The 26,764-nt window shown below is 34.1% G+C and overlaps 1 protein-coding gene across 6 annotated transcripts in view; it reads left to right on the top strand.

Annotated features, from left to right (window-relative positions):
• Positions 1-1,117: 1,117 nt before the first annotated feature.
• The window catches only part of LOC141724723 (uncharacterized), a 48,150-nt gene continuing 22,503 nt past the window's right edge, over positions 1,118-26,764 (top strand). The window contains exons 1-36 of one of the 6 annotated variants that reach the window (XM_074526962.1): positions 1,118-1,436; positions 1,968-2,049; positions 3,282-3,385; positions 4,312-4,407; positions 4,498-4,545; positions 6,216-6,266; positions 8,910-9,013; positions 9,180-9,297; positions 9,417-9,518; positions 9,620-9,820; positions 10,316-10,473; positions 10,767-10,925; positions 11,884-11,976; positions 12,423-12,762; positions 13,026-13,139; positions 14,659-14,754; positions 14,831-14,898; positions 16,712-16,832; positions 16,910-17,122; positions 17,280-17,507; positions 17,606-17,715; positions 17,858-17,954; positions 18,492-18,587; positions 18,690-18,812; positions 18,966-19,034; positions 19,456-19,860; positions 19,993-20,319; positions 20,459-20,590; positions 20,678-20,791; positions 20,951-21,135; positions 22,793-22,901; positions 22,971-23,114; positions 23,566-23,841; positions 24,013-24,678; positions 25,048-25,266; positions 25,501-25,604. In XM_074526962.1, the coding sequence (XP_074383063.1) occupies positions 1,422-1,436; positions 1,968-2,049; positions 3,282-3,385; positions 4,312-4,407; positions 4,498-4,545; positions 6,216-6,266; positions 8,910-9,013; positions 9,180-9,297; positions 9,417-9,518; positions 9,620-9,820; positions 10,316-10,473; positions 10,767-10,925; positions 11,884-11,976; positions 12,423-12,762; positions 13,026-13,139; positions 14,659-14,754; positions 14,831-14,898; positions 16,712-16,832; positions 16,910-17,122; positions 17,280-17,507; positions 17,606-17,715; positions 17,858-17,954; positions 18,492-18,587; positions 18,690-18,812; positions 18,966-19,034; positions 19,456-19,860; positions 19,993-20,319; positions 20,459-20,590; positions 20,678-20,791; positions 20,951-21,135; positions 22,793-22,901; positions 22,971-23,114; positions 23,566-23,841; positions 24,013-24,678; positions 25,048-25,266; positions 25,501-25,604 (5,687 nt within the window). In that variant the 5' untranslated portion in view covers positions 1,118-1,421. Of the gene's footprint in view, positions 1,437-1,967; positions 2,050-3,281; positions 3,386-4,311; positions 4,408-4,497; positions 4,546-6,215; positions 6,267-6,426; positions 6,437-8,909; positions 9,014-9,179; positions 9,298-9,416; positions 9,519-9,619; positions 9,821-10,315; positions 10,474-10,766; positions 10,926-11,883; positions 11,977-12,422; positions 12,763-13,025; positions 13,140-14,658; positions 14,755-14,830; positions 14,899-16,228; positions 16,356-16,711; positions 16,833-16,909; positions 17,123-17,279; positions 17,508-17,605; positions 17,716-17,857; positions 17,955-18,491; positions 18,588-18,689; positions 18,813-18,965; positions 19,035-19,455; positions 19,861-19,992; positions 20,320-20,458; positions 20,591-20,677; positions 20,792-20,950; positions 21,136-22,792; positions 22,902-22,970; positions 23,115-23,565; positions 23,842-24,012; positions 24,679-25,047; positions 25,267-25,500; positions 25,605-26,764 lie in introns of those variants that run through there. The other 5 variants (XM_074526960.1, XM_074526957.1, XM_074526958.1 and 2 more) reach the window with 5 other exon arrangements.

Below are 26,764 nucleotides of genomic sequence, written 5' to 3'. Positions count from 1 at the left end.
GATATTTTTGGTGATATGCAAAACCTGTATCGAATCTGGGACGGTGATGATTATTGCAAGAGCTCACCTTTCACAAACAAAGATTGTTCATCTTTTATGGGTTTACACTTTCGGCATGTCTATAGCTATTATCCGGCATGTAGATAGTCGGGCTGCCTTCGGCATGTCTATAGCAGGTGTCCAACATGTAGATAGCTGGGGTGCCGCTTCTCCAATCTCATTTTATGCGATTGTTGTTTCTGAACATTGGGCTAACCATAGTTTTTACGTGATATGGTCAATTGCGATGTTGTTATCTTCAGAGATGCTGGTGCAATTTGGATCGTCTGAGATGTCTTTGATTTCGTTTTTAGCTTCAAGAATTTTAAAATTTTATGTGTTAAACGATTAGGAAACAAATCATCCAATTGATTTTAGTATGTTATTTATTTTATCACCTGGTTGTATCGACAATTGGGGGTTTATCCCGGCTGTATTATATTCAATTTAATGAAAATTTTATGCATTTGTCAAAAAAAAAGGAAAACGCAGTTTCGTTTTGTGCTTTTGTCTAAAAACACGGTTTCAAACTGTGTTTTTGATGAAAACGCAATTTCAGAAATTGTTTTGGTAAAAAACGCAGTCTCGTCTTTGGTTTATGGATATAAAAACGGCGTTTCAAATCGAGTTTTTTGTAAAAACGCAGTTTCTAACGAGTTTTTCTTAGGAAGCGAAAAAAAACAAAATCAAAACGTAGATCCAAAATGACTTAATATGAAAAACTCATCATGAGATTGCATTTTGCCCCCCTAAACATGAATTGAAGTTGCGTTTTCAATTATTTTTTTGAAAAAAAAATCAAAACGGAACACGCAACTCCGTTTTTTATTAAAAAGAAAAATATTGATACGAAACTCCGTTTTGGAGTGATATTTGGGGCCATTTATTTAGAAAGTGACATTGAGGATTATTTGAATAAAAAAAAATGACATTTGGGGCCACCATCCGCGGCACTGAGATACTATATTTTGTTGTTATGAAGAAAGAAAAAAACTAAAATGGAATAATAAAAGTGGAAAAGGTGAAACCGGGTCAACCCACGACCCGTTACTGACAAGTACATCGTAAACGTTGTTGTAGTCCTCCTGACACACATCTACTTATATACATAGTTCCATATCAACAACCTGAACAGGAGTTGTGAACATGAACTAGTACCATCATTTCCCGATTTAACCTCCTATTTAAACTAATCTCTCTCTCTCTCTCTCTCCCACTCTCTTTATTTCTCTCTGCCTATACACACATACATATACATACATATTGACTGAAGCTAGGGTTTTAATTTGTGTTAATCATTGATCTCTGCAATGACAGTGTCTAATGTACGCAGGGATCAGCTCATGTTCTAGTTTTATTCGGGATTTATTTCAGCTTTCATCATGTTCGAAGCGCACGTAAGAGTTTTTTTTAATTTATTATTAATTATTATTTTTTTATTCAATTTGAATTTCTGTTATAGTTTTAATGTAATCATTGCACTATTTGAGGAAGTTGTGATTATTATTGGATTAGTTTAATTCAACTGAATTACGAGTTAAACATTATAATATTGGGCATGTATGATAAGTTTTAATTCGATGATAACTAGTATCACTTGGATTATTCAACTTTAGTCTTCTCTGTATTTTGATAGCAAGGAAAATATGGGAAAAGGAGAAATGAAGAATGCATATAGACATTGTTGTATTGGATTGCTAATGTTTATCTTGAACTTTATGGTTTACTTCTTGGCCTAGTGTACTGTTTTTAACCTTCACCTTTTTGTAATTACTTTTTTGACTCCTCCCCTGCTTAGGTTGTTAGCTTTAGCGTTTGATGTTGATGTTGTTGTATAATGTAAGTTGGTTTATAGTCATGCAATTGTGACAAATCTATTAGATTTATTTTATTGTTTAAATGTTGAAAAAAGTTTTACTCGGATGTAGGTTTTGCATTTGCTTCGAAGATATTTGGGTGAATATGTTCACGGTCTTTCAGCAGAGGCTTTGAGGATCAGTGTATGGAAAGGTATGTTTTGAACAAAGAATTATTTATCATTGTATTTGGGTGAGAAATACATGTTAAATATTATATGTATTGGGATTTGGCACATCTCGGAGATCTTCCTCAAATTGGTTGATGATGGGACTTAAGAAGCAATGAGAATAGTAATTTAATGATACAAGGTGCAAAGATGTCCCCTTGCATAAGAATCATGACGGACCATGGATCCCTAACCCTCCCTATATCCTGAGTTTCTTTTTAATAGTAGTATGCTGCATGTTGTTCAACAACAGATGCCTGGCTGTGTTGGTTTGTTACTGGTGTAAATATTTGACCAAGGTTCCAATATTGATGATATAATGACCTCCTCTTTTTAAGTATAAGTGAAAAAGACATTATGGGGGTGATATGCAAAAAATGTAGAAGTCTCAGTCCTTTCAATTGTTCTCTCTGTTCTTTTTAATATGATTTGTTGTCATGCTGCTTATTATTTTTCGGTTTGTTAAATTGTATTTTATTAGGTGATTAAATTTTCTTATTATTTGATACACATCCTTTCAGAGAAATACACACACACACAGGGTCATGTTCCTCATAGAACCCTTAGATAAAGAACGCATAGAACTTATACATCTTATGCAATGGTTCAACTGTAGAAATTTGCCTTATTTGTTAGGGTTCTGTAGCAGAATTGCACAATTATATTGTGAAAACATTTTGAAAACATTTTTAAGCATACACAACAATGCAAAAAACATGTATATAGGTTTAGATCATCATAGTCTATCTAAAATTTAGGGTTCTGCACCAGAATTCGCCTTATATTGTAATGGTTCTAAGGTTCTATTTTAAGGATGTGTTCTCTCTTGAGCGCAAACCTATATATATATATATATATATATATCAAACTAATATGAATAATTAAATTAAATATATTTTAAACTAGGTTAAGATTATGAACTTTAGGAAAGAAAGGGTTGAGATTATAAATGCTAGTGTCATGTAGAAATTTGATGGTCTTAGCCCCCCCCCCAACAAAAACCTCACTGCTGAGGGCTGTAATTTAGTTCAATTACTTTGTTCTCAAACTACTATCGGTAAATTGTCGGGTAAAATTTAAATTAGTTAATCTTACTTGGACATGAGCTCATCTGGCATTGTTTCCTTTATTATATGTTTTTGTTGATTAGTGTTTCCGTTTAGTTACTAATTTATTAGCTAATCTTATATTTTTATTTGTTTTACATCTCTTGTAGGTGATGTGGTTCTCAAAGACTTGAAATTGAAAGCAGAGGCACTTAATTCACTACAACTTCCTGTTACTGTCAAAGCTGGATTTATTGGAACAATAACGCTAAAGGTAATTAATTTTTTGATGGTTATGAAATGGTTAAAAATAGGCTAACAAGAGATCAAATAATCAGATGCTATTCACCTAAAGGCTAAAAGTATAATGGGATGAAAATTATACTGGGATCATAGCAGTTTTAAGAAGAATTAAAATCCTAAAAAAATATATAACTTTGAGCAGATGTCTACTTCATAAGAATAATTTTATTTAATGTATAATAAGTGTAAGAGGAACCTTTGGTGACCATTATCTGGTCATAACTATGTAATAAAAGCCAAGACAGCTGAAGGTTTAAAACTTGGGAACTACACGTTTTTCAGAAAAATAAAAAAGGGTTGATACATGTACAATGAAAGGACAGTTCAATTATTACTGCATTTATTATTAATAAATATTTGACCAGACAAGACAATGACAGCACATAAATATCTATATGAATATTAAAAAATTTTGAAAAAACATGCAGAGCACCAGTTATAACCTTGTAAAATTAATCTATAACTATAATTAAAGTACTGACCTGCTAAATCAAAAGTTTGCCACATGTCAACATCTTGAAAAAAGTTTTACCGCATCGCTCTTTCTCCCCTTTATTACTCAAATATCACTAATTTGTTCCATCCCTATTTTGGAAAATATTTTTTCTTATTTTATTTTCAAATGTTGCTTTTACATCTTAAATTTATGTTCTTTATATTATTTCGAACACCTAAAAATAATAAGATTATAACAGTTGTTTTCTGGATTTAAAGGTACTTGAGAGTATGAGACATTTAGCCATAATAGCTGTAGAGATTCTAGATATTTTCAATTTGCCCCCTCAAAATTATTTGTTAGCAGGCATTGAAGCCACCTTCTATTGCACTTGGCTGCTTTTTATAAAATCATATCTTATTTATGTGTTTTACTCTTTTTGATATATTCTAAAACAATAGGTCCCTTGGAAAAGTCTTGGCAAAGAGCCTGTAATTGTGCTCATTGATCGTGTTTTTGTTCTTGCTCATCCTGCACCTGATGCGAGGTCTATAAAGGTAGGGAACACATACTATGTTCAATGTCAGCATTTTTTCCTTAACTTACACATATCCATTTTTGTTGGCTGAATATATCAATTCTTGTAGGAGGAGGATCGAGAAAAACGTTTTGAAGCAAAACTTCAACAGATTGAGGTGAACCTCCTATACATCCACAATGTTGTTTTTGGATAAGGTCAATTACAAGAAATTCAATTACTCATGCACAAATTCGTCTCCATTGAGACTCGAAGCCTTGACCTCTTGTTACCAAGGGTGATAGGTACATGCTAGGCACAATGCTAGGGATACATCCATGATGATTGTTTATGTGTTCCTGAAACCTTTAGTTCTGAAATGATGTTTAGCAAGTTTTTTTTTTATCACTTTTGTATTTCTTTTTCTATTCTTTATAATATATACATGTATACATACAGACACACATATACGTATATATACTGTTACCACCTGATAGTGGTTCAAATAATTATAATCTTTTTTACTAGAGATATAATTTGCTTGAAGTACGACAATGTCTTGGGAAAGTTTTGAACATGCTCAAACACATATTAGTTATTTCCTTTCTTTACGCTTGGGAAAATTATGTAAAAACCTTGGTCTTGTAAGCTCATCATCCAGAATAATTTTTTTCTTCACGATTAGGTGGGGTGTTGGCCCCAATTGTCACTTTGGGGTAAAAAATGGTTCAAAATGTCACTTCTGGAAAAAATGTCCCAAAATGTCATTTCAAGACGTTACATCGTGTAGCGTTTGGAAAACAACCCAAAACGCTACACAATGTAGCGTTTTGTATTTTTTTTTTTGATTTTAAAGTCACACGCTACTTTATGTAGCGTTATTATAGTTTTACCTTTTTTATATATATTTAATAGCCAAAACGCTACATGATGTAGTGTTTTGGCACCAAAACACTACATCATATAGCGTTTTGACCTCAAAACACTACTTCATATAGCGTTTTACACAGATTTTTTTTAAATACAATTTTTTAAACCTAAATAAAAAAATTTTAAATCCTAAATTAATAAAAAAAATATTTTAAATTATTTCTATAACCCAAAATGGGATTGGTAAACCCTAAATTTTTTAAAATTATTAACTTAAATTACACCCTAAAATTTTAAAATTATTTAATTTATAGTTTACATTTTCAGTTCCTAGGCCCTAAACCCTAGATTAAATTAGGGTTTAGTCTCTAGAGTTTAGGGCCTAAATGCTCTAAACTCTAAATCTTAAACCCTAAATCGGTGTACGTTTTATTAATTTCTCTTTTAATACTTCTAAAACCCAAATGGAGATTGGTGAACCCTAAAATATTAAAATTTGTTAAAGTAGATGTGTTTTTATTCAATTTTTTAATATTTCTACAATCCAAAAGGGGATTATTGAACTCTAAAAAATTAAAAATTATTAAAATTAGGGTACATCTTTAAATTTAAAAATATTAATTTGAAAATGACTATTAAAAACGTAACATTAAGTGTTGTTTCCGGCCCTAAAACGATGCACAATAAAAGCTTAAAAAGTAGAAAGAACAAAAAAAATTCAAAAAAACCTTAACGCTACTTCAAGTAGTGTGGGGTTTACTTTTTCAAAAAAAAAAAAGGTGACATAACGCTATTTCGTGTAGCGTTTTGTCCTATTTTCAAAACGCTACACGATATCCCGTTATAAAGTGACATTTTGGGCTATAATTCTGAGAAGGGACATTTTGGGCATTTTTTTACTAAGATAGTGACATTTTGGTCCACCGTATATATGATAAATTGCTAATATGTATATGTGAATTTAAATGTCTATCACAGGAAGCTGAATCAGCTACACTTGAAGCAATATCAAGATCGAAACTTGGAACTGTATGTCTTTAAATTTTTATGCTATGCTTAATACATTCAAGGATGTTTACGTGTTATAGAAAATACATTTTTAACTTTTTAACGTCACTTGCATATGAAGGAAATAAAGAAGCTTATTGCATTTCCTTAATTTGAAAAATGAAGCCACTAGGCTATCGAAACTTGGAACTGTATGTCTTTAAATTTTTATGCTATGCTTAATACATTCAAGGATGTTTACGTGTTATAGAAAATACATTTTTAACTTTTTAACGTCACTTGCATATGAAGGAAATAAAGAAGCTTATTGCATTTCCTTAATTTGAAAAATGAATCCACTAGGCTATATGTCTATCCACATATTCACGATGCCGAAATATAGTTGAAATCATTTTATTGTTATCCAAAATAGAAGTCAAGGTTTTCTCATTTAGAAAGAATTTAAATTTCACTTAAATATTTGTCAGTTGTGATAGAATAGGTCGGGTTTAAGATAGGTTTTTGATGTAGGACTGGTCTAATAAAGGGATTGACAGTCAGATGCAAGTAATAGATAATTAGATTATATTAAAAATTAAATTTAGAAAATTACAATAGTTTATACAGAATTCCTTAAACTTGATGTAGAAGTAAACATATGGAGTAATTAAAATTGTATATTGAAGGAAATAAATCCTTTTATTATTAACTAGTATCTATTACTTATTTAACACCATAAATCTAAATTTTTGTTTATTATTATTTAGAGTATTCTTAACTATATTATAATTATTTTTGACTCAATATACTTGTATATGTTATAGTTATTGTTATTGTTACTGTTTATTAATTATTATTGTTTTGTCAAAAAGCAATTGGATTTTTATTGGTTTAGAAAAGCAATGAGCAACCATATTAGCAGTTTGTTTAATGGAAAGCAAAGAAACACTGTTTAGAGAGTTTAGAAGTGTGCGATAATTCTTGATGATCACAACATATGGAGACACTATTGCCTAAACAACTAAGCTGTTAGACTCTGAGTTCCACCACCGTCTGCGAAGCTTGATCATCAGCCGAGCCTGATCTTTAATCGAGTTAAGAGCTTTTAATAGCTATAGCTTCAACTACCCAAGAGCTACAGAAGCAGGGTGACTAACTGTTTAAGCTTGTACAAGCTCTCCGGATACAGTCCCAAATGCCAAAAAACTCCTCAAATATGGCTGCATCAGCCATACCTTGATTGTGTTCACCTGTGGTTTAGCCCATGTAACAGCTCCATCTACCATGACAACAGTCGGAAAAGAGGACCATAATGACGAATTTGGGCATTGTTCCGTTGTACAAGGTATTGCTGAAGCAATCACATCAATCAGTTAATCAACTTAATTATATTATGCTTCACATACTCCCCTTTCCTTTGAAAAACTGGGCCACAAGTTTGACAAGAACGTGGAATCAACAATCCTCGAACAAGACTCCGCGTGAAAGACATGAATTTGTGGATATCATCATATTTGACTTTATTATAACCATTTAAGAATAGAGAAACTATATGTGAATTCTTTGGAAAGTCGCTTTGATATCTCGAAGGAGAGACTTACAATCATTGACATCTTGTAAGTCATCAACTTGTACCTCGTCTACTTGAAGACTCCGAACATCAGTTTGAGGAGTAACGACTTTTTCATAATCAACTGGTACATCTAAATCATCTCCAAAAGTTCTCACTACTAACAATATTTTGAGTTACCACGCTTGATTTCATCACAATACAGGATTTTATGGAATCTGTGAACTTGACACGAACTCTTCAGATATCTTGTTATGACTCATCTTAGTTTTTTCAAAATCACCATGTAATTGTTCACATTGTATTTTCAGCTACATGAGGACTGCCCAATAATTAAAAATCGTGTGGATAAGATTGTTGAAGCATACCCTCTGAGATCATGTAGTTGATCAAGTTGAAAATTTGAAGTAGAAGTACCGTGGGATCTATATTGGAAGAGGAAATTTTTGAGGCTAGGCAGAGAAGATTCCTGTTGTAGATCATGCTTTCGTTTGGGGTGTCGACTTCCTCGCGAATTTTGACCAAATTATCGAGGCTAGAAAATTTGTTTAAACGAAACTAGGTTGTATTAAAGAAATGGGTGAAAATAAGAGCTTAAAACCTATCTTCGTTCAACATGAAATGCAACGAATCCTCAGATCTAATTCATGTGAAAACCCTAATAAATAAAGAAGATAACAATTGTGGCTATATATTTGTAAGAAATGTGTTTTGTCTACAAGGCTCATTTCATGCATAAGCTTGTGTTTGTTCTCTAGAGTTGGCAGGAATTTGTTAAGATGACTTGTCCCCTATATAATAAAACATATTCTTTCATAATAGCATATGCAGCAATTAAAATCTTTCTGACCTGTATGTTAGGAGTAGATCATATAATTGAGGGATTTCTTTCAGTTTTACCATTCATTTAGGTTTTAGTAATCGAAAAGAGTAACTAAAATTTCACAATGCCGTAAAAAAGTTATTGCAGAGTGGCTATTATGTCATGCACACAAGTACAGATTTAACTTCCATCCGACTTGGTTAATTGTGTTAAATATTAATTTACTGGTGGGTTTAAGTATTCTATTAGATTGTCGATCTAGAGATTTATCTGCATGGTTACTCTTTCTCAGTCACCATCAGGAAATTCATGGTTGGGTTCGTTGATTTCTACAATAATTGGGAATCTAAAGATAACCATTAGCAACGTACATGTCAGATATGAGGATTCTACAAGGTTAGTGCACACTCATCTCTTTGATATTGAACTACACTACTGCAAAATATATTGTCTTTAGTTTACATGTTTTTTGGTTCAAGATCTTCAGTGTGATTATTGTAATGCTTTATATTCCCTGTCAACCTTGCGTCCTTAAAGAAACATAAATATTTCCCTGCTGTAGCAATCCAGGAAATTCATTTGCTTGTGGTGTAACTTTGGCAAAGCTTGCTGCTGTTACAATGGACGAGCAAGGGAACGAAACTTTTGATACCAGTGGCGCTCTAGATAAGTTGCGAAAGGTTAGATCCATTTTCTTTGTAGTTTATTGTGATACTTGTTATGTGTTATCATCTAGTTTTGGTTATAGTTACATGTCAAATGAACTTCCTGGACTAGAACTCATATGTTCCTTTTGTAGTCTGTTCAATTGGAAAGGCTTGCCATGTACCATGATTCCAACCAGCTTCCTTGGAGCTTGGATAAGATATGGGAAGATCTTACTCCTAAGGAATGGATTGAGGTATGCTCTAATTCTTCAAGACTGGAAATGATGGTAGCATGGATTGTTGAAACATCACAAAAGGACTCGTACCATCTCTAAAAGCATTGTTTTGTATCTAGATTTTCGAAGATGGTATCAATGAATCTGGAGAAGATGGGGGAACAGTGTCTAGATGGGCTCAGGATCGCAAATACTTAGTTTCACCTATTAATGGAGACCTCAAGTATCACAGATTAGGCAATGAAGAGAGAAGTGGTCTTGACGAGCCATCGGAGAAGGTTTCTCTGATCCTTAGTGATGTGTCCTTAACAATCGCCGAGGTGCTAAACCCTTACTTGGTTACATAACTGATATGTTTTCTCTGATATGTTTCTTGCTTTCTGTTTATAATTATTTATGATATTGTATTAAACAGAAGTTATCGGGAAAGAGATTTTTAATGACACACTGTTATTTTGGTATTAAATTTAGAGATAAAGAGAAAGAGAATTTTACTTTCTTTATATTACCTCTCTAATTTCTCTTTATGTTATGTGAAAGAAAGGAAGTATAGAAAAAGCCAAAAAAAATAGCGTACTAAATGAAGTATTGTTTGACTTTGCTGCTCATCTTACAAGTAGTGTTGGTACCCCAAGAATTAGAGTTTATTTAATTTCTGGGTACCTAGTTTTATTGATGGTTGGTTCTTGTGCCTTCTCATAACCCTTGGCTTTCTCTAGTTTGTTTATGAACTGAAGAAAAACAGATATAATCCTGTTGTACTTTCCGTTAATCATACAAAGTGAATGATTTATAATCTCTTGATCTTCTTGTAGGCTCAGTATCATGATTGGATTAGGCTCTTTGAGAATTTCTCAAGATATAAGGCGTACCTTGAGGTTTATCATATCAGACCAGTGGTGCCAGTTTTGGAAAACCCCAAGTCTTGGTGGCGTTATGCTGCTCAAGCTAGTCTGCAGCAGAAGAGAATTTGGTAAAAATTGTAATTGAAGTTGTACATGTAGTTTAAGCCATTTTAGTTTTTTATCTGGAATATGTACTTCCTTCATTAGTTCCAGATTTCATTAGAACATCCAAATATAAATTCATTGAATTTGTAATGTTTTGAATATGTTTTGTGATCTTCATTGCCATGCACAAGCTACTAAAATGTGGCAGACAATTTGATTTGCATGTAGTGTTTACTTTTTCTTTTAAATGAAAACAGAGAGAATTGCAAGTGTGCCCTAATTCGTCTTTCCAACTATTCTTATTTTTCTTTCCCAGCTATAGATTTTCCTGGGACCAAGTCCAGTCCCTGTGTCATCTGCGTCGACGGTACATCCAGCTGTACGCTAGTTCTCTGCAGAAGCTGTCAAATTTTGATAACAAACAAATTAGAGATATAGAGAAGGATCTTGATCCTAAAGTAATTCTCTTGTGGAGGTATGCAGTCTATAAATTATATGCAGTCTATAAATTTTGTGGAAATGAAGTTCATATCTGTTGTACTGTGCTTATTATTAGTTTGGATAATGCATGTCACTAGAGATAAGGGTTTCTTGAAGTCCTTGTATTATTTCTAGCTTTGTGCTTATAGTTAGCTACTTCTTTCTTTGATTCCATGTCCTTAGTTTGTCTGTGAATATCGGGCCATTTTGTAGTCCAGGCATTAACAGATTTCTAATTACTGTCCTGCTCTCTAATATACGTTGCAAGGTTTAACCTCTGAATTGGAAAACTCTTTTCAGCCTTCTTAATTTAGTTGTATTCACTGCTTCTTAGCAATTAATCACTCAGTAAGTCTGAGATGGTACTAAAATTATTGATATAATGGAAATAAAAAGATGCCAGTCCATAAAGACCTCTTACTTGTAAACTCTTTGGCGTTGGCCATAGTTAGACAGCTTTGACATTTTTTTCATCAACTTTAGAGAAACTTTAAGGCATGTACATGTACAAGTTAATAGAAACCCTAGGAACGAAAATGTCGTTTGCATGAAAACACAATCCTTGAGATTAATATATTTCTTCAACCCTAAATGTTCTTTATGCTCATTTTTGTCATGACTATATGCAAGAATGTCATCAAATAAACAACTACAAACTTACCAAAAAATGCACAAAGTACTTGATCCATTACTCTCGTTAAAGTGCTTGGAGCATTTTTAAGGCCAAATGGCATAACAAACCATTTATAAACTCTTTTAGAAGCAGTTTTTTACCCTCGTGGCTGTGTTTCGCTAAAATTGTTTTCGTATTACTGCTATGAGTTCAATGTGTTTCAATGCTGTGCTACTGAATATCTTTGTTACTACCATTCATTATCTTGATTTGCAAATGAGTACCTTGCTGTTTCCTGAATCCTGAGATCCATTTAGTAGATTCTGTACTTCTTTTGCAGGTTCCTCGCTCATGCCAAAGCTGAATCTGTGAGGTCTAAGGAAGAAGCTGAGCGGAGGATGTTAAAAACGAAAAGCTGGTTTTCATTTACTTGGTTGGTTACTTGCGCCATTCGTTGCATTCTTTCACACGCGCGCCACACACACGCTTTAGGCAGGGCCAGAGTACAAGTTTGGGTTGGGGAGTAGCGGGGTGGGCGCAGTTCATCTAAGAGGAAAACAATAACTCAGGGATGAGGAGATTTTACCAAAAAGTCTTTATGTAACCCATAATTTGTTAAAGGTGAAACTTGGGCCAAACCAACTCAGCTACTCAAAATTAGTGCTACGTCAGTAAGGCTTTAGTATTTGACCAGTTCCCCATGTCCCTGTGCCCCTGGTTGGGTGGTCCTAATGTGGCTCTGGCTCTGAGGGCACATGCACACATGCTCTGATATGTTTTTCTATTTCTTTTGTGTAATTATGCTAATATATGAAATTTATTGTGTTCATATTGATGAAATCATTGTCATTGCAAGCCTTGTATTTCTTGAAATCTTAGGGGTACACCTTCTGAAGATGAGGAGACCTCTGATGCACAAAGTATAGAGGAAAGATTAACCAAAGAAGAATGGCAGGCAATCAATAATCTACTAAGCTACCAGCCAGATGAAGATTTGACGTTTCGTTCAGGGAAGGATATGCAAAATACGACCCATTACTTAATTATAGTATCTGTTGGTCGTGCAGCTGCCAAGATCGTGAATATTAGTCATACAGAGATTGTTTGTGGTAGATTTGAGCAACTTCTTGTGTCAACAAAATTAAAACATCGAAGTACTCATTGTGATTTGACACTGAAGTATTACGGTGTCTCTGCACCTGAAGGGCCACTTGCACAGGTTAATTCATTTACATAATTTTTAGTTTGAGTTTAAGTTAGAAAGTAGGAATGGATGCTTATAGGGACAGTTTTAATCCAAATGTTAACCAGCTGTCCTATCAGTTAACTTTGTCTTTTGTATGTCCTGTTACCTGTAATTTTTATGGTTGTCGTGATTTATGATAAAAGATTTTCATGTTTTGACTAAAATTTATCTTAATATTTGTTTTTTGATTTTTTTGGTTTTCTAGTGCTTTCCTGGCTGATGTTCTTCTTTTGCAGAGTGGTTATGATGAGCAGAATCTGAATGCATTAGATGCTAGTTTTGTATACTCACCACTTGGGGAAAATGTTGATTGGAGGCTCTCAGCAACAATTTCTCCTTGCCATGCAACAGTAAAGCACTACTTTGTTCTCTTTGCATTGTCTGTGCACGGTAGATTGTTTAAGATACCTGTTCAGATGGTTATAAGAATCTCTTACATTTCATATTTGTTTTTTCACTGATGTGTATTTGAAGGTTTTTTACTTTTTAAATACAATTTGAATATGCGAGTAAAATATCTAAAAAACAGTGTTAATGTTATTTAAAATAGTTAGGGACAAAAGAAGGGTCTGCATTGTGCTCACTTTCGTACGTAGTTACATGCCAAATTTTGATGTGAGGTGCTTGCTAGCGAGTTTGTTGTGGTTAATTACAATGGCCATAATGGGAAGAGGGTTCTTTTTTATGGGAGGGGGAGGGTGGAGGTTGCGATTGGGTTTCAATCCAAGGTTTATTGATTATCTGTTTTTGGTTTCGATGAAAATTTTCTTGGTTTCAGTTTTTTTCCAATAAAACATGTTTTAATTGAATTTCATGTGGAAGCGGAGAAGTTACTCTGTAAATTGGATAGTTTGTGAAAGTTGAAGTCAATGGGGTCTGGTCTTTCTCTTTATGAAGTTGTACGGTCCATTTTGTTTTAGTGAAAGCTGCTTGTGTGTGATGTCTTATTTGAGATGAAGTGGAGGAGATAGAATCGAGTTCCAATGTTCCATCTTGTTTGTGGTTGTGTAGAGGGAAATAACAACCATCTCTTTGTGAAAGCTGCTTGTGTGTGATGTCTTATTTGAGATGAAGTGGAGGAGATAGAATCGAGTTCCAATGTTCCATCTTGTTTGTGGTTGTGTAGAGGGAAATAACAACCATTTCTTTGTATTTTATATGCTAAAGTCATATTTTAGTGTCTTGTACATGTGTCTCAATGAGTGCACCTGATACCTATACTGCACTCAAGAGAAACTTTTATGTATTTTTGTTAGCTTTAATAAGGCTTTGATTAAAGGAGCTACAAGTTTTATGCTCAATCTATGTTTAAGAGTGAATTTTGTCTTTTTTGATGATGTGTATGGGAATTTTAGTTGATATCCATTCTTTTTTTTACATGCACACTGGTTTTAGTGACGCAGGGTTGAATGCTATTGGTTTCGACTTAGAGCAAGTCCAATGGTGCTACTAAAATGAATGCTATTGCTATAATATAGCATCCAAGAAAACCCCCCAACTCCAATGGGGTGCAAAAGTTAGATGTAAAATAGCAAAATGCTATAGTTGGTGCTAAATATAGAATCAAGTATAGATGTTGCTATGATTGCCACCTAAGCATGCAAGTGCCAAATTGCATTGATAAAGTACTAATAACAAATATAGTTGTATACTTTAAGATTAGGTAATTACAATGTAGCTTTATTTGGATATATATGGTGCTATTTTGCATCCATCATTGGAGCATAAGTTCTATTTTAGCACCAAAAATCACTTTTTGGTTTCAAATTGTAACAATAACTACATCTATTTTAACACCGCCATTGGGCTTGCTCTTAAAAAGCCAAAAATTAGGCACAATAATCATATTATCTTTTAAATATTTTTCAGGTGTTTATGGAAAGTTATGATCGTTTATTTGAATTTTTGAAGAGAAGTAAAGCCATTAGTCCTGTTGTTGCACTGGAAACTGCTACTGCTTTGCAGGTAATTATTTCAAAAAAATTAAATTACATCTTTTTTTTTATGAACTTACCAAGATATGTTCTGATGTAAATTGCAGAATAAGATTGAGAAGGTGACACGTAGGGCTCAGGAGCAGATTCAAATGGTTCTAGAGGAGCAGAGCAGGTGTTTCCTAAGTTCTTCTGGAACTATTTGTCTTCAACTTTATTTACGATGCATCTTATTAAATGATGTACTTGCTTCTCTCTTGCATGTCCAACCAGTGTCTTTTTGAAATGTATACATAAAGTGGATATTGACCCCACTTCAAGGAATGTCATGTGGGGCAAAGCAATGGCACTGTGTAAAATCAGTAATATGTATCTTATTGTATCTGGATGGTTCAAGAGAATCATTAATGCGTGAACAGTAAATTTCCGGAAAGAATCTAATTCTAGCCAAGTGTGTTTAGAACTTAGTTAAGATATTATTTTCATCGATTAAGGTGTTTACCTTTTATTAAAATCTGTAGGTTGTAGAAATGCTCTTAACCCTTTTGAACCCTTTTGAACACCGTATTAGAATTATTTTGCTTGAGTTATACTACCCCGACATAATACATACATGTCAATCCACTAATTCCTTTAGGACCTATACTGTATGCAATGAAACAATGTACTGATAAAAAGTAAAGTTTCCTTCTATTTTCATTCCCCATCATCGTCCCCGGCAAGGATGTGTAGTTGTATTTGATGAGTCAAACCAAGGCTGTGATGCTTGGACTCTCCTTGTAACCTAGCCGTATCCGTGTCGACACACACGACCTGGGTAGTGGGTACAAACACGGGATCAGGATCAGATCCATTTACTGGAAATTGGATACTTCTTCACTGTTGGAGAAATCAGAGGTTGTCGAGAAGATTCAAGATGAATTGCAGATTATTTATAATATTGATGATTAATAAAAGAGAGGGAGGAGTATAAGGGGGATGAAAAAGGGGAATAGATGATAGTGTATAGTTCAGCGGCTATGATTGGGTGGCCCATTATATAACGTATTTGGATGTTATTAACTTTAGTGTCCACATTCATTCACTTTATGATTTATTAATTAAACATAGTAACGTACAGCTATATGTTAGAAGATACAGTAATCTTTAGTACACAGTAATTACAGAAGTCATAGATTTATAAATCACTTGTTTTAATTACAATAAAAAAGTTGAATAGTTGTCTGATATTTAAATTTTAGAACACTAATTTATTAATTATAAAATGTATTACAAAATTTCTTAAATTTATTTTATTTCATCAACTCAAAAATATTTTATTAATCTCTATTAACATTAATTAAATAACAAATCTATGTAAAATTACAAATTGCCATGTCCAAATCCATGTCTTTATTAAACTTAATCCCGAGTCTCAGGTTTTGAATTATGTTAATACATGGATGTGTCGGATCCCTGCCATAGAACAAGGAACATTGAAAATAAGTGGAACAATTTGAAGCTGCAAGTTTAACAAGAGCAGGAGACAAACATTCAAGTGCGAAGGATAAGTAGCAACTTTAACATGTCCAATACCACAGTAAACTTTAAAACTCAGAGAAGGCCTTGAATCATTCTCACTAAGAAGTTGAGGTATAAGTATATCAAAAAGCTTTCTTGTCTATCCTACTCACATCTGTTCTCAATTCAATTTTGTACTGCTGTCTCAACTTTTCAAGTTCATGATATGATTTATATAACTCAAGCAACGTTAGCTCGTATTCATTTAATTTGTTTTGACTATACAAACGTAGGCTTCATAGTGCAAGAAATCACATCCGTCCTCAAGAAAGTATTTTGCGGATTATGATATGAAGCAATGCCTTTAGTCATTAGTAGCATCCATCTCTCTTCGTTTCTTGAGATAGGTTTCATTAACATACATGTATATGAATTGTTGGTGTTTTTGTTTCACATACATGTATCTTCATATTTTTTCTGTTGTCCAGGTTTGCCCTTGATATTGATCTTCATGCTCCTAAAGTTAGAATCCCTATTAGAACCGGCGCCTCTTCCACATATGACAGCCAATTTCTTCTGGATTTTGGTCATTTTACATTGCACACTAAGGTATACTTTAATTTTTTCTATAAGTTCATTCTTACTACATCAGATTCACTTCTTTTACTTTATCTTTACCTTTACAGGAGAGCGATTCTGTTGATGGGGGCCAGAGTCTGTACTCTCGTTTTTACATATCTGGAAGGGATATAGCTGCTAATTTTACAGATTGTGGCTTTGACAGTCAGAGTGATATGATGGCATCATCAAGTTTTGATAGCCAATTCTCTTTGTCTCCAGACGCTGTTAAATTCTACTCTATCATTGATAGATGTGGAATGTCTGTAATTGTTGATCAGGTATGTCAACCTAAATTTTTGGTTTAATAAGTTTAATTTGGATTCACTTATGTCATCCAAAGTTAGTGAAGGTGACATTCCTTAACTTTGTAAGGTTATTCTGGCCATAAAGCTAAGTTAGACATTTTTATGAACTTCATTTCTTTTGTTTTTGAAGATTAAAGTACCTCATCCAAATCACCCATCAACTCGTATATCTGTTCAAGTACCTATCCTTGGAATTCACTTTTCACCGGTCAGATATTCCCGACTTATGAAACTGTTAAACATAATCAGTGGAACAATTCAAAATGGCACCCAGCCTGTTGGTGGAAATTTCCAAGCTGAACTGGCACCATGGAATCCCCCAGATCTTTCAGCTGAAGCTCAAATTCTTGTTTGGAAGGTGTGTCCCTTTGTCTGCCACAGAAATTAATTAGTTCTTTTTTTTATAGACATTCTCTTTATCAGACAATCCTGTAACTCAACGTTTTAATGCTTCAGGGAATTGGCTATTCTGTAGCCTCATGGCAACCCTGTTTTCTCGTGCTATCTGGATTTTATCTGTATGTATTGGAGTCCGAAAGGTCACAGAGTTACTTTAGGTGCTCGAGGTAATGCTTACCATTACCTTTCATTTTGGTTCATTACTGTTTACTTGTCGAATACATAACTTTATGGCCTTGTATTTAATGATATGAACAACTTAATGTTCTCTGAGCATGTTTTTATTGTATTATGTTAAAATTTGTGCAGCATGGCTGGTAAACATATATTTGAAGTTCCTCCAACCAATGTTGGAGGTATAACATCTTGCATTGGTGTTTGTGCTAGAGGCGTTGATTGCCAGAAGGTTGACCATGCTGACTTCATCCAGTTACTACTTTATATATTACTTTTCCATATCATTAATGAGTTAGGACAGGCATATTATATTTTTATTATACTGTTTAACTCCTAATTTAAATGCTATTATGTTTTGTAATTTTTGCAAGAATTCAACAACTGCATTCCTGCTAAGACAATCAAGTTTTAACTGTTCTCACTTCATCAATTCCTTTTGTAACCCTGCCTGTTTCTCAGATTTCTTGGGTTAAGTTGACAGCTATTAGTAGTTGTAAGAGATAAACATAACTTCAGCAGAAAGTTGGAATCGTGTTTGTAATAAAAGTCCTGATGGGATGCTGCACACGGAGCCTTTAGTTAAAGAAACCTGAATCTTTTTTTTTTGTCAGGAAAAGAAACCTCATTTTGATTGTTCAAAATCCTTTTAATGTAAAGCAAATTTTAGATATAGGACTACATGATTAATGTGGTTTGCTAATGTCTTCTGTGTAGTGAAAATATATTTTTAAGAATAAATATTCAAGCACTTGTCCCAATTCTGCAGGCTTTGGAGTCTTTCAGCACGCTAATAATAAAATTTCGGGACGAGGAGAAAGTGTCCTGGCTGAGGGGACTCATACGTGCAACATATCGAGCTTCTGTACAAATTTGATCTTTTTGTTTATTCGTTTACCGGAAAACTTCAATACCAAGAAAAGTGGTCACAATTGTTATTAGTTCTTTGTGCTTGTTTTGAATGCAGGCCCCTCCTTCTGTTGATATACTTGGACAACATGATGATGGAACTCGGCCGACCAACCTGAAAACAGCTGACCTTGTTGTTAATGGAACATTAATAGAAACAAAGCTATCAATATATGGAAAGGTTTACATACTTACGATTGAAGCTGTCTTGTAAAACATGTGCACAGAAACAAACGATCTATGATTGTTAGGTTTTATAGCTTTTATTCGCATTGCACATATATAAATATTATGTCTTCTTCCCCCCTTATATATATTAATCATCTGATATTAGACTGGAGATGAGGCCCCTGAGAAGCTAAAAGAGACATCAATTCTGGAGGTTCTTGCTGGTGGAGGAAAGGTTTGTCTGATTCATTAGTTTTTTTGTTAGTCATGTTATTCTCTCTAGTGCAACTGTATAAGAATATGTCTGAAAATATGATATAGTATATCTGGTGCCAAGAAGATAGTTTACTTATTTTAATGTTATTTTAAAAATATTTTTTTGTTTATGCAAATTGTCAAACAGTCCTGTTTTTTCGTTAGTTGATTTAAATATATGCTATATATATTTATAGTTGAAAAGTACTGGTTAGTTTGAAAATCCAGTATACAGTTTTCTATTGTATACTCACAGATTTTGCATTTAGTCCAATATATTCTTTGAATTTAGATTTGAGCCTGGTATTTGCTAGACATTAGTTTCTCAGGTAACCATGGCTGATATAGCTTCGTTTTCACTTCTATTATCAAAATGACAGTGCTGCCATGTCTTATTGTAGGTGCATGTTGTTCGTTGTGAAGGTGATTTAACCGTTAAGGTGAAGCTGCATTCTTTAAAAATAAAAGATGAATTGCAAGCTTCTTCAGATTTGTCTCGACAATATTTAGCTTGCTCTGTCCAGAAAGATGACAATTCCCTTGCTTCGCTTAGTAGTGTAGAGCCTCAAGGGAATGAGACATTGTCAACTGAGGATGATGACATTTTTAAGGATGCATTGCCTGATTTTTTATCTTTTTCTGATCCCGTGGAGGCTTTAATTAGTGAAAAGGAAACTGTAGTTGGGAAAACCAATTCTGCCGATGTATTTTATGAGGCTGAGGATGTTGAAGATTCTCATTTTGTTTCTTTGACGTTTTTGACAAGGAATACTAGTTCACCCGATTATGACGGTGTTGATTCACAGGTACTAAGATCGGCATGTTATAGTTAATGAAAGACTGCATTGGCAACACACACAGTAATTCTGTATACTGGTTGAGATGCTCATTTCTCATAATAACAACTCTCTCTCCCCCCCCCCCTCTCTCTCTCTCAGATGATTGTTACCATGTCGAAACTGGAGTTCTATTTCAACAGACCCACGCTTGTTGCTTTGATTGGTTTTGGCCTTGATCTGAGTGCTGCAAATTGTGGACCAAGTGTAGTAGATGAGGAGAAGAATCTTAATAAAGAATCATCTGAGAACAAACTGAAAATAGAAGAATATGGAAACACATCTGTTAAAGGCCTACTGGGATATGGGAAAGGCCGTGTCGTATTTTATTTGAATATGAATGTGGACAGTGTTAGTGTGTATCTTAATAAGGAGGATAGTTCTCAGTTGGCCATGTTTGTGCAAGAAAGTTTTGTCCTGGACCTCAAGGTAAGGGAGAATTAAGTATTTTCTTTATGTACTTGTCACAGTTTTATCCTTTTTGTGGCCGGTAACTTTTTGTTTCACTTATTTTAGTGTGTGATTTTTCTTGTTATTTTTAAAGTTTATTGTCTCCTCTGTTTTGAAGGTTCACCCCAGTTCCATATCTATTGAAGGCACATTAGGAAACTTAAGATTGTGCGATCTTACACTGGGCAGTGAACACTATTGGTCTTGGCTTTGTGATATACGCAATCAAGGGGCTGAATCCCTCATCCAGGTATATTATCATTTCTGTGAGTTGAGTTTAGTCGACCTGGGACTTGTGTGCTTCTTACTGTTTTTTTGTTGTCTCTTTCTCCCTCAGTTTAAATTTCATTCTTATAGTGCTGAGGATGATGACTATGAAGGGTATGATTATAGTTTGCAGTGCCATCTTTCTGCAGTTCGAATTGTTTTCCTTTATAGGTTTGTCCAAGAGGTAAGCTTGAAAATTCCAGTTGTAAGATCAAAGTACTCATTTCAAATATAATTAAATCATTTGATACTTTTAGTATTAATAAGCTATTAATTTATATCATGATGTCAATATAAATATACTTGTATACCTTTGATGATCATAGCATACATGATTTTGCAGATAACTGCCTACTTTATGGGTCTTGCAACTCCAAATACAGAAGAAGTAGTCAAATATGTGGATAAGGTTGGTGGGTTTGAGTGGTTGATTGAGAAGAATGAGATTGATGGAGGTTCTGCTTTGAAGCTGGACCTTTCGCTGGAAACTCCTATAATTATTGTACCAAGGAATTCTATGAGCAAAGAGTTAGTACTTATGACTGTGTTACACGATTTCTATTTGACTTGTTTCTTTATTTAGAGTGTCATGGCTTAGCTTTTGTGGAAATAAGTGTTAACAATTTTAAGATTGATACTTTTTTGATTCCTGACATGACGGGTACTTAGATGTCAATATCATCTGCATAAATTTAAATCAACTTCCTTTAGTATATTTTAGTGATGAACATTAGACCGGTATAGAGGATACACAGTGCTGATTAGATAGTGCTTCTTGTGCTTTCTTGGGGGTTGGACAAGGGGGTAACCTTGGCTACTACCAGGTTGAGCTGATTGCTTTCTAGAAATATAAGTAGTCTAGATGAATTTCTCGTTATCCAGAAATATGTATTTTGTGTTTAAAACTTTTATCTTCCTTTAAATATGTAATTTACATTTCTTGTTGAAAGTTATGTATCTAACAGACACAAAGTCTTCTTAAGTTACATCATTAACATTTTGATGGTCTTTTCTTCTGTCATTTTGGGCATTTTCTTTGGTTGCTAAATTTTTTTTAGATGTTGATGTTTTGTCTATCATATAATTATAATAGGATTCTTCACTTTACTCAGGATCATATTCGTCAAGGAGTAAAGGCAAACCTAGGTATTTAGGTGCTCATCTTGGTGTTCATTAGGCGAATTAAGCATTCAGCTATTGTAGGCATATGTAAAACACATTACACAGAAGCATATTGAATATTTCTAAAGATAGCTATGTTACATATTCGGTACGCCCGATTTTTCTTATGAACGCCTAGGCGACACCTAATTGAATTGGCTATTTAGAAGATTTAATCTATTATGCAAAAACGTTGGCAATAGCGGGAGGATGGTGCACATGTCTTGTGTGTCATGACTCTAGAGTCCCGATTTCATCTGTTCTTATAGTGGCCGTTCTCTAGCCGATGTGTCACTATTGCTAGTAGAAGGGCTGGGCATCATCTTGGCGATGCCTAATTTGCCTACCCCTTTAAAATTGAAGCGGGCTGAATGCCTATCCATATTTGCTAGAATATCATCCTAGGTGACACCATAACAACTATGCTCGTGATTTTGTGTGGAGCATATATGTAATATGGAAGCTGGTCCCTAGCAAGCGATTGTTGCTAACCATCTGTCCGTTTTAATTTTTCTGCGGATAGGTAAAAATCCTAGAATGGGTGTATCAAGCGAGTAGACAATGTGCCCCCGTGCATTCACAATAATTTTCAATGTTAAACCTATCCAAAATTATAGCGACCCGATGGTCATAACAATCGGTTGCTAGGACCCGGACCCATGTAACATTTGTAATTCTTGTTGCTGTCATATTGCTCTTCCTTTTTAGTCTATTGATTTTCCATGCGTGTATTTGGTAATCTTCATATATCTGCATGGCTGTCAGTTTTTCTGTCGCAACAATTTCTTTCCCTCCATTCTTTTCCGTGGTATGAGCTGTGGTCTTATGTTGTACATATATTATCTTCTCTTGTACGAGAAATAATGGATATTAAAACCCAATATTTTTAATAATTGTATTGAATCAGTGACAAATATGTATTTACATATTAGTGTATATATATATGTATATACATATGTTTACAATATATATATATGTTTATATTTAGCTTGTAGTTGAGTAGTCTTAATTATCATGGATGCAGTTTCATACAACTTGATCTAGGCAACCTGAAGGTGGGAAATAAATTTAGCTGGCATGGCCACCCTGAGAATGATCCTTCAGCCGTCCATCTTGACAACCTTGATGCAGAGGTAAAATTTATGACATTAAAATTTGAAGTGTTTCTAATCAAGATATTTGACTCTGATTGTGGTTTCCAGATAATAGGGGTCAATATGGCTGTTGGAATTGATGGTTGTCTAGGTAAACCCATGATACGGGACGGACAGGATATTCATATTTATGCGAGGCGTAGTTTAAGAGACGTCTTTCGGAAGGTTCCAACTCTCGCTTTGGAAGTAAAGGTTGGTGTTGAAATTATCTATACTTGCGTTCTATTTTCTTATCTGATACAATTTAAAGTTCCAACCTAAAAGGCATATCGTAAAAAGGCCTGTATTTTTATTTGAATTGCAAGATGAAATTTTCAATTAGTTTATACGTTTTCTGTCGAAATTTCTTTTCACCTAAAATATTTGTCAAGCAAGGAGTGATAATGTGTTTATTCTCTCCTTGAATTTGGTGTAGGTTAATATCCAGTCAATATTTAAACTTTAAATGTATTTAAATCAAGTGGCTTGATGCCATTTTTCTATCAGCTTTTATACTTTCCTTTTTCCTCATAAACAGGGTGATATTCAAATTAGTACTGTATCAAGTGGCTTGATGTTCCATTTCCATTGATATTAGTTATTGATACAATATATTCATCTTGGAAAGTTATAAGTTATAATTGCTAACTATTCATCCTAACAGGTGGGTTTATTACATTGTGTAATGTCTGATAAAGAATACACCATCATTCTCGACTGTGTCACCAAAAATCTGAACGAATCACCAAATCTACCTCCAAGTTTTCGTGACAACAATGCTAGCTCTAAAGAGACGATTCGTTTGCTGGCTGACAAGGTCAATTCAAATAGTCAAAGTATTCTGTCACGTACAGTTACCATAATGGCCGTGGAAGTAGATTATGCATTGCTGGAATTATGTAACGGCATCCATGAGGAGTCCCCTTTGGCTCATATAATTGTGAGTTGTGTGATTCATATATTTATAGATCTATCTGGAGGAACCACCTCAGTTTTTTTTCCGGTGTTTTTTCTTCACTCCACTTCTGGTTTTAGGATTCAAATCTTCTTTTTTAGTGAAAATAAATCTTGATTTCGCGTTTGAATTCATTAGTATCTATGGCTTATGCAGTTAGAAGGACTTTGGGTATCATACAGAATGACTTCTTTGTCTGAAGCAGATCTTTATGTAACCATACCTAGATTCTCGATTCTGGATATACGTCCGGATTCAAAACCCGAGATGCGGCTGATGCTTGGATCGTGTACTGATATTCCAAAACAGTCTTCAGTTGGAAGTTTGCCATTCTCCATTGGCTTCAAAAGATTAGACTCCAAGGCTCCAGTCAGTATTAATATTCCCAATTCAACCATGTTCGTGATGGACTATAGGTGGCGATTATCTTCCCAGTTATTTGTGATTCGTGTTCAGCAGCCTCGGGTCCTTGTTGTTCTGGATTTTCTTATTGCTGTTTGTGAGTTTTTAGTACCTGGTCTGGGAGCTATAACTGGCAGGGAGGAACTGATGGATCCTAGAAACGATCCAATTAGTAAAAAAAACGGTATAGTACTGTTGGATCCACTTTACAAACAGAGAGAGGATGTAGTACACCTTTCTGCAAATTCAAGGCTTATTGCTGATGCACCAGCAGTTGATGACTATACATATGATGGTTGTGGGAAAACTATACGCTTAGTTGAAGAAATCAAAACTAAGGAACTCCACTCGAATGGTTTTCGGCCCATTATTATAATAGGACGTGGAAAGAGTTTGCGGTTTGTAAATGTAGAAATTGAGGTACTTCCTGATTTTAGATGTCTGCTTTTGGCTTATTACCTTAAGACTCTTTTGAAATCTAATCAGCTTGGTTGTACGACACTGGGCTCATCCTTTCACAAAAGATGAGCCATTTTCTATATGTGAATAAAGCCTTCCCTTTTACCGAATTACAAATTATAACAGTTCTTACTAGTATATTTGGCCGGATTCTTGAATTTATTTTCAAGACGGGGGTATACGAGCACTGCTTTAGATTAGTGTGCGCACACTACAAATTTTTGAGTAATTAGTGATCATTATTACTTCAATCCTATCAGTTTTGTTGTTGGCATTTCATTAATAAGTTCTTCATATTTCTAATTATGATTTCATATTTGTATATCCTAGAATGGTTTTCTATTGAAGAAGTATACATATTTGAGTAATGATAGCAGTTACTCTGTCTCCAACGAAGACGGTGTTCAAATTTCATTTCGTGAAAATAGTTTGTCCGGGGATATAAAAAGGAGTACGGACAACATGGAAGAATTATTGTTTACCTCTGATACTTCTGATAATATCGAAAATGACTCGAGCACGATCCAAAGTTTCAGTTTTGAGGCCCAGGTACACAATATATTGAATTCTTAACTTGAAAGCCTTTTACATTCTCTTTTTATTATATTAATGACATTACCTTCGGCATATTTTGTCATATCACATATGTTTGTGTGCTTGTACTGACTTTTCATTCCTACAATTTTTAGCTGTGTACACGTCATATAGACTTTCTATTATATAATCTTTTCCCCTTCAGCTCAATCTTTTTTGTTTTTTCCTTACCGGCTCACTTGTTGTCAGGTGGTTTCTCCAGAATTCACATTTTATGACAGCAGCAAGTCTTCTTTGGATGATTCCACACATGGTGAAAAGCTTCTGCGTGCAAAACTTGACTTCAGCTTCATGTGAGACTCAGTTTTTTGCATGCACCTTCATTGTTGTCCTGTGCTAATTAACTATGACCCGTTCACAGGAGTCAAGAGTATATACTAGTCCTATTGATAAATTGTTATTTTTTTGTTTTTAAAATACCTAGATCGAGCCTTCCATCTTAAGTTTAGTGTTGACATATAGTTTTAGACATTCGTAGCTGCTTTTCTTCTGTAGGAGCTTAGAAATAGTTTAGTTTATGATGAGAAGCTAGAAAGGTCAATTATATAACTACATTTCACTACCCTTGTTTGTGATATGAATGCAGCAAATGCAGTTTTTTTTAATTTTGGTTCTTTGCTTTCGTCTAAAGACATGTTGCGTCCAGCAATTTTATGCAAAATGAAGCTCAAAATCCTTGGGAAATGGATTAATTCCTTTTTTTAGAGTATTGAGATTCACGTTGTACTTGTTCTATTAAAATTTGGTTGTACTTGGTTGTCATCTATAAAATTCTCTATGCATGGGTTTACATTGTACACTATATTCTCTTTTACTTCTATTTTTTTTAATTTCTCAAAGGTGTCATTCTTTAGTGACCTGTGTTACAAGTACATTGGTTATATGCAAACCAAATGCTCTAAGGTCCAACATTTGACATGCATTCCCTTCTGTGACACCGTATTCAAATGTGATTATAAAATTTTACGATTTCAGTTCGAAAAAATATTGGAACTATATCTAAATTACGTCGGAACAAGTTCAGGTAATGGATTGTCTAGCAAGCCTTAACCATGTAATTTTTCTTTCCCTGCGTAGGAGTCTTGTTTATCTTTAAGGGATTTAGACAAGATTCTTTAAATATGCTTTCATCTTAAGTACATTGATCTTAATATATATGTAGTTACACACACACTCTCTTGAAAATGTTATGGAGGTAAAAATTATATGATGAAAAGTAGTTCTTGTGTGATTTCCAGCCCGTTGCCTATTGCTTTTATAATGTAAATATATACAACCTTAAATGGGTTACCTTTGTGTAGAACTAGGACTACTGTTAGTGTTAGTTGGTGCAGCATGTGTTTATCTTTGAAATCATTTCTAGGAAGCGAAGGGAAGAACAAAAAAGATAATTTGTATTATCAGTTGACTTTTGATACGATTTTACTCCAAGTTGTCCTGCACTTTCACAATC

Source organism: Apium graveolens, chromosome 5 (genome assembly GCF_009905375.1).
Source record: "Apium graveolens cultivar Ventura chromosome 5, ASM990537v1, whole genome shotgun sequence".
NCBI lineage: Eukaryota > Viridiplantae > Streptophyta > Magnoliopsida > Apiales > Apiaceae > Apium > Apium graveolens.
Note: the sequence above shows the minus strand (reverse complement) of the source record. Positions and strands in the feature narration are given on the sequence as shown.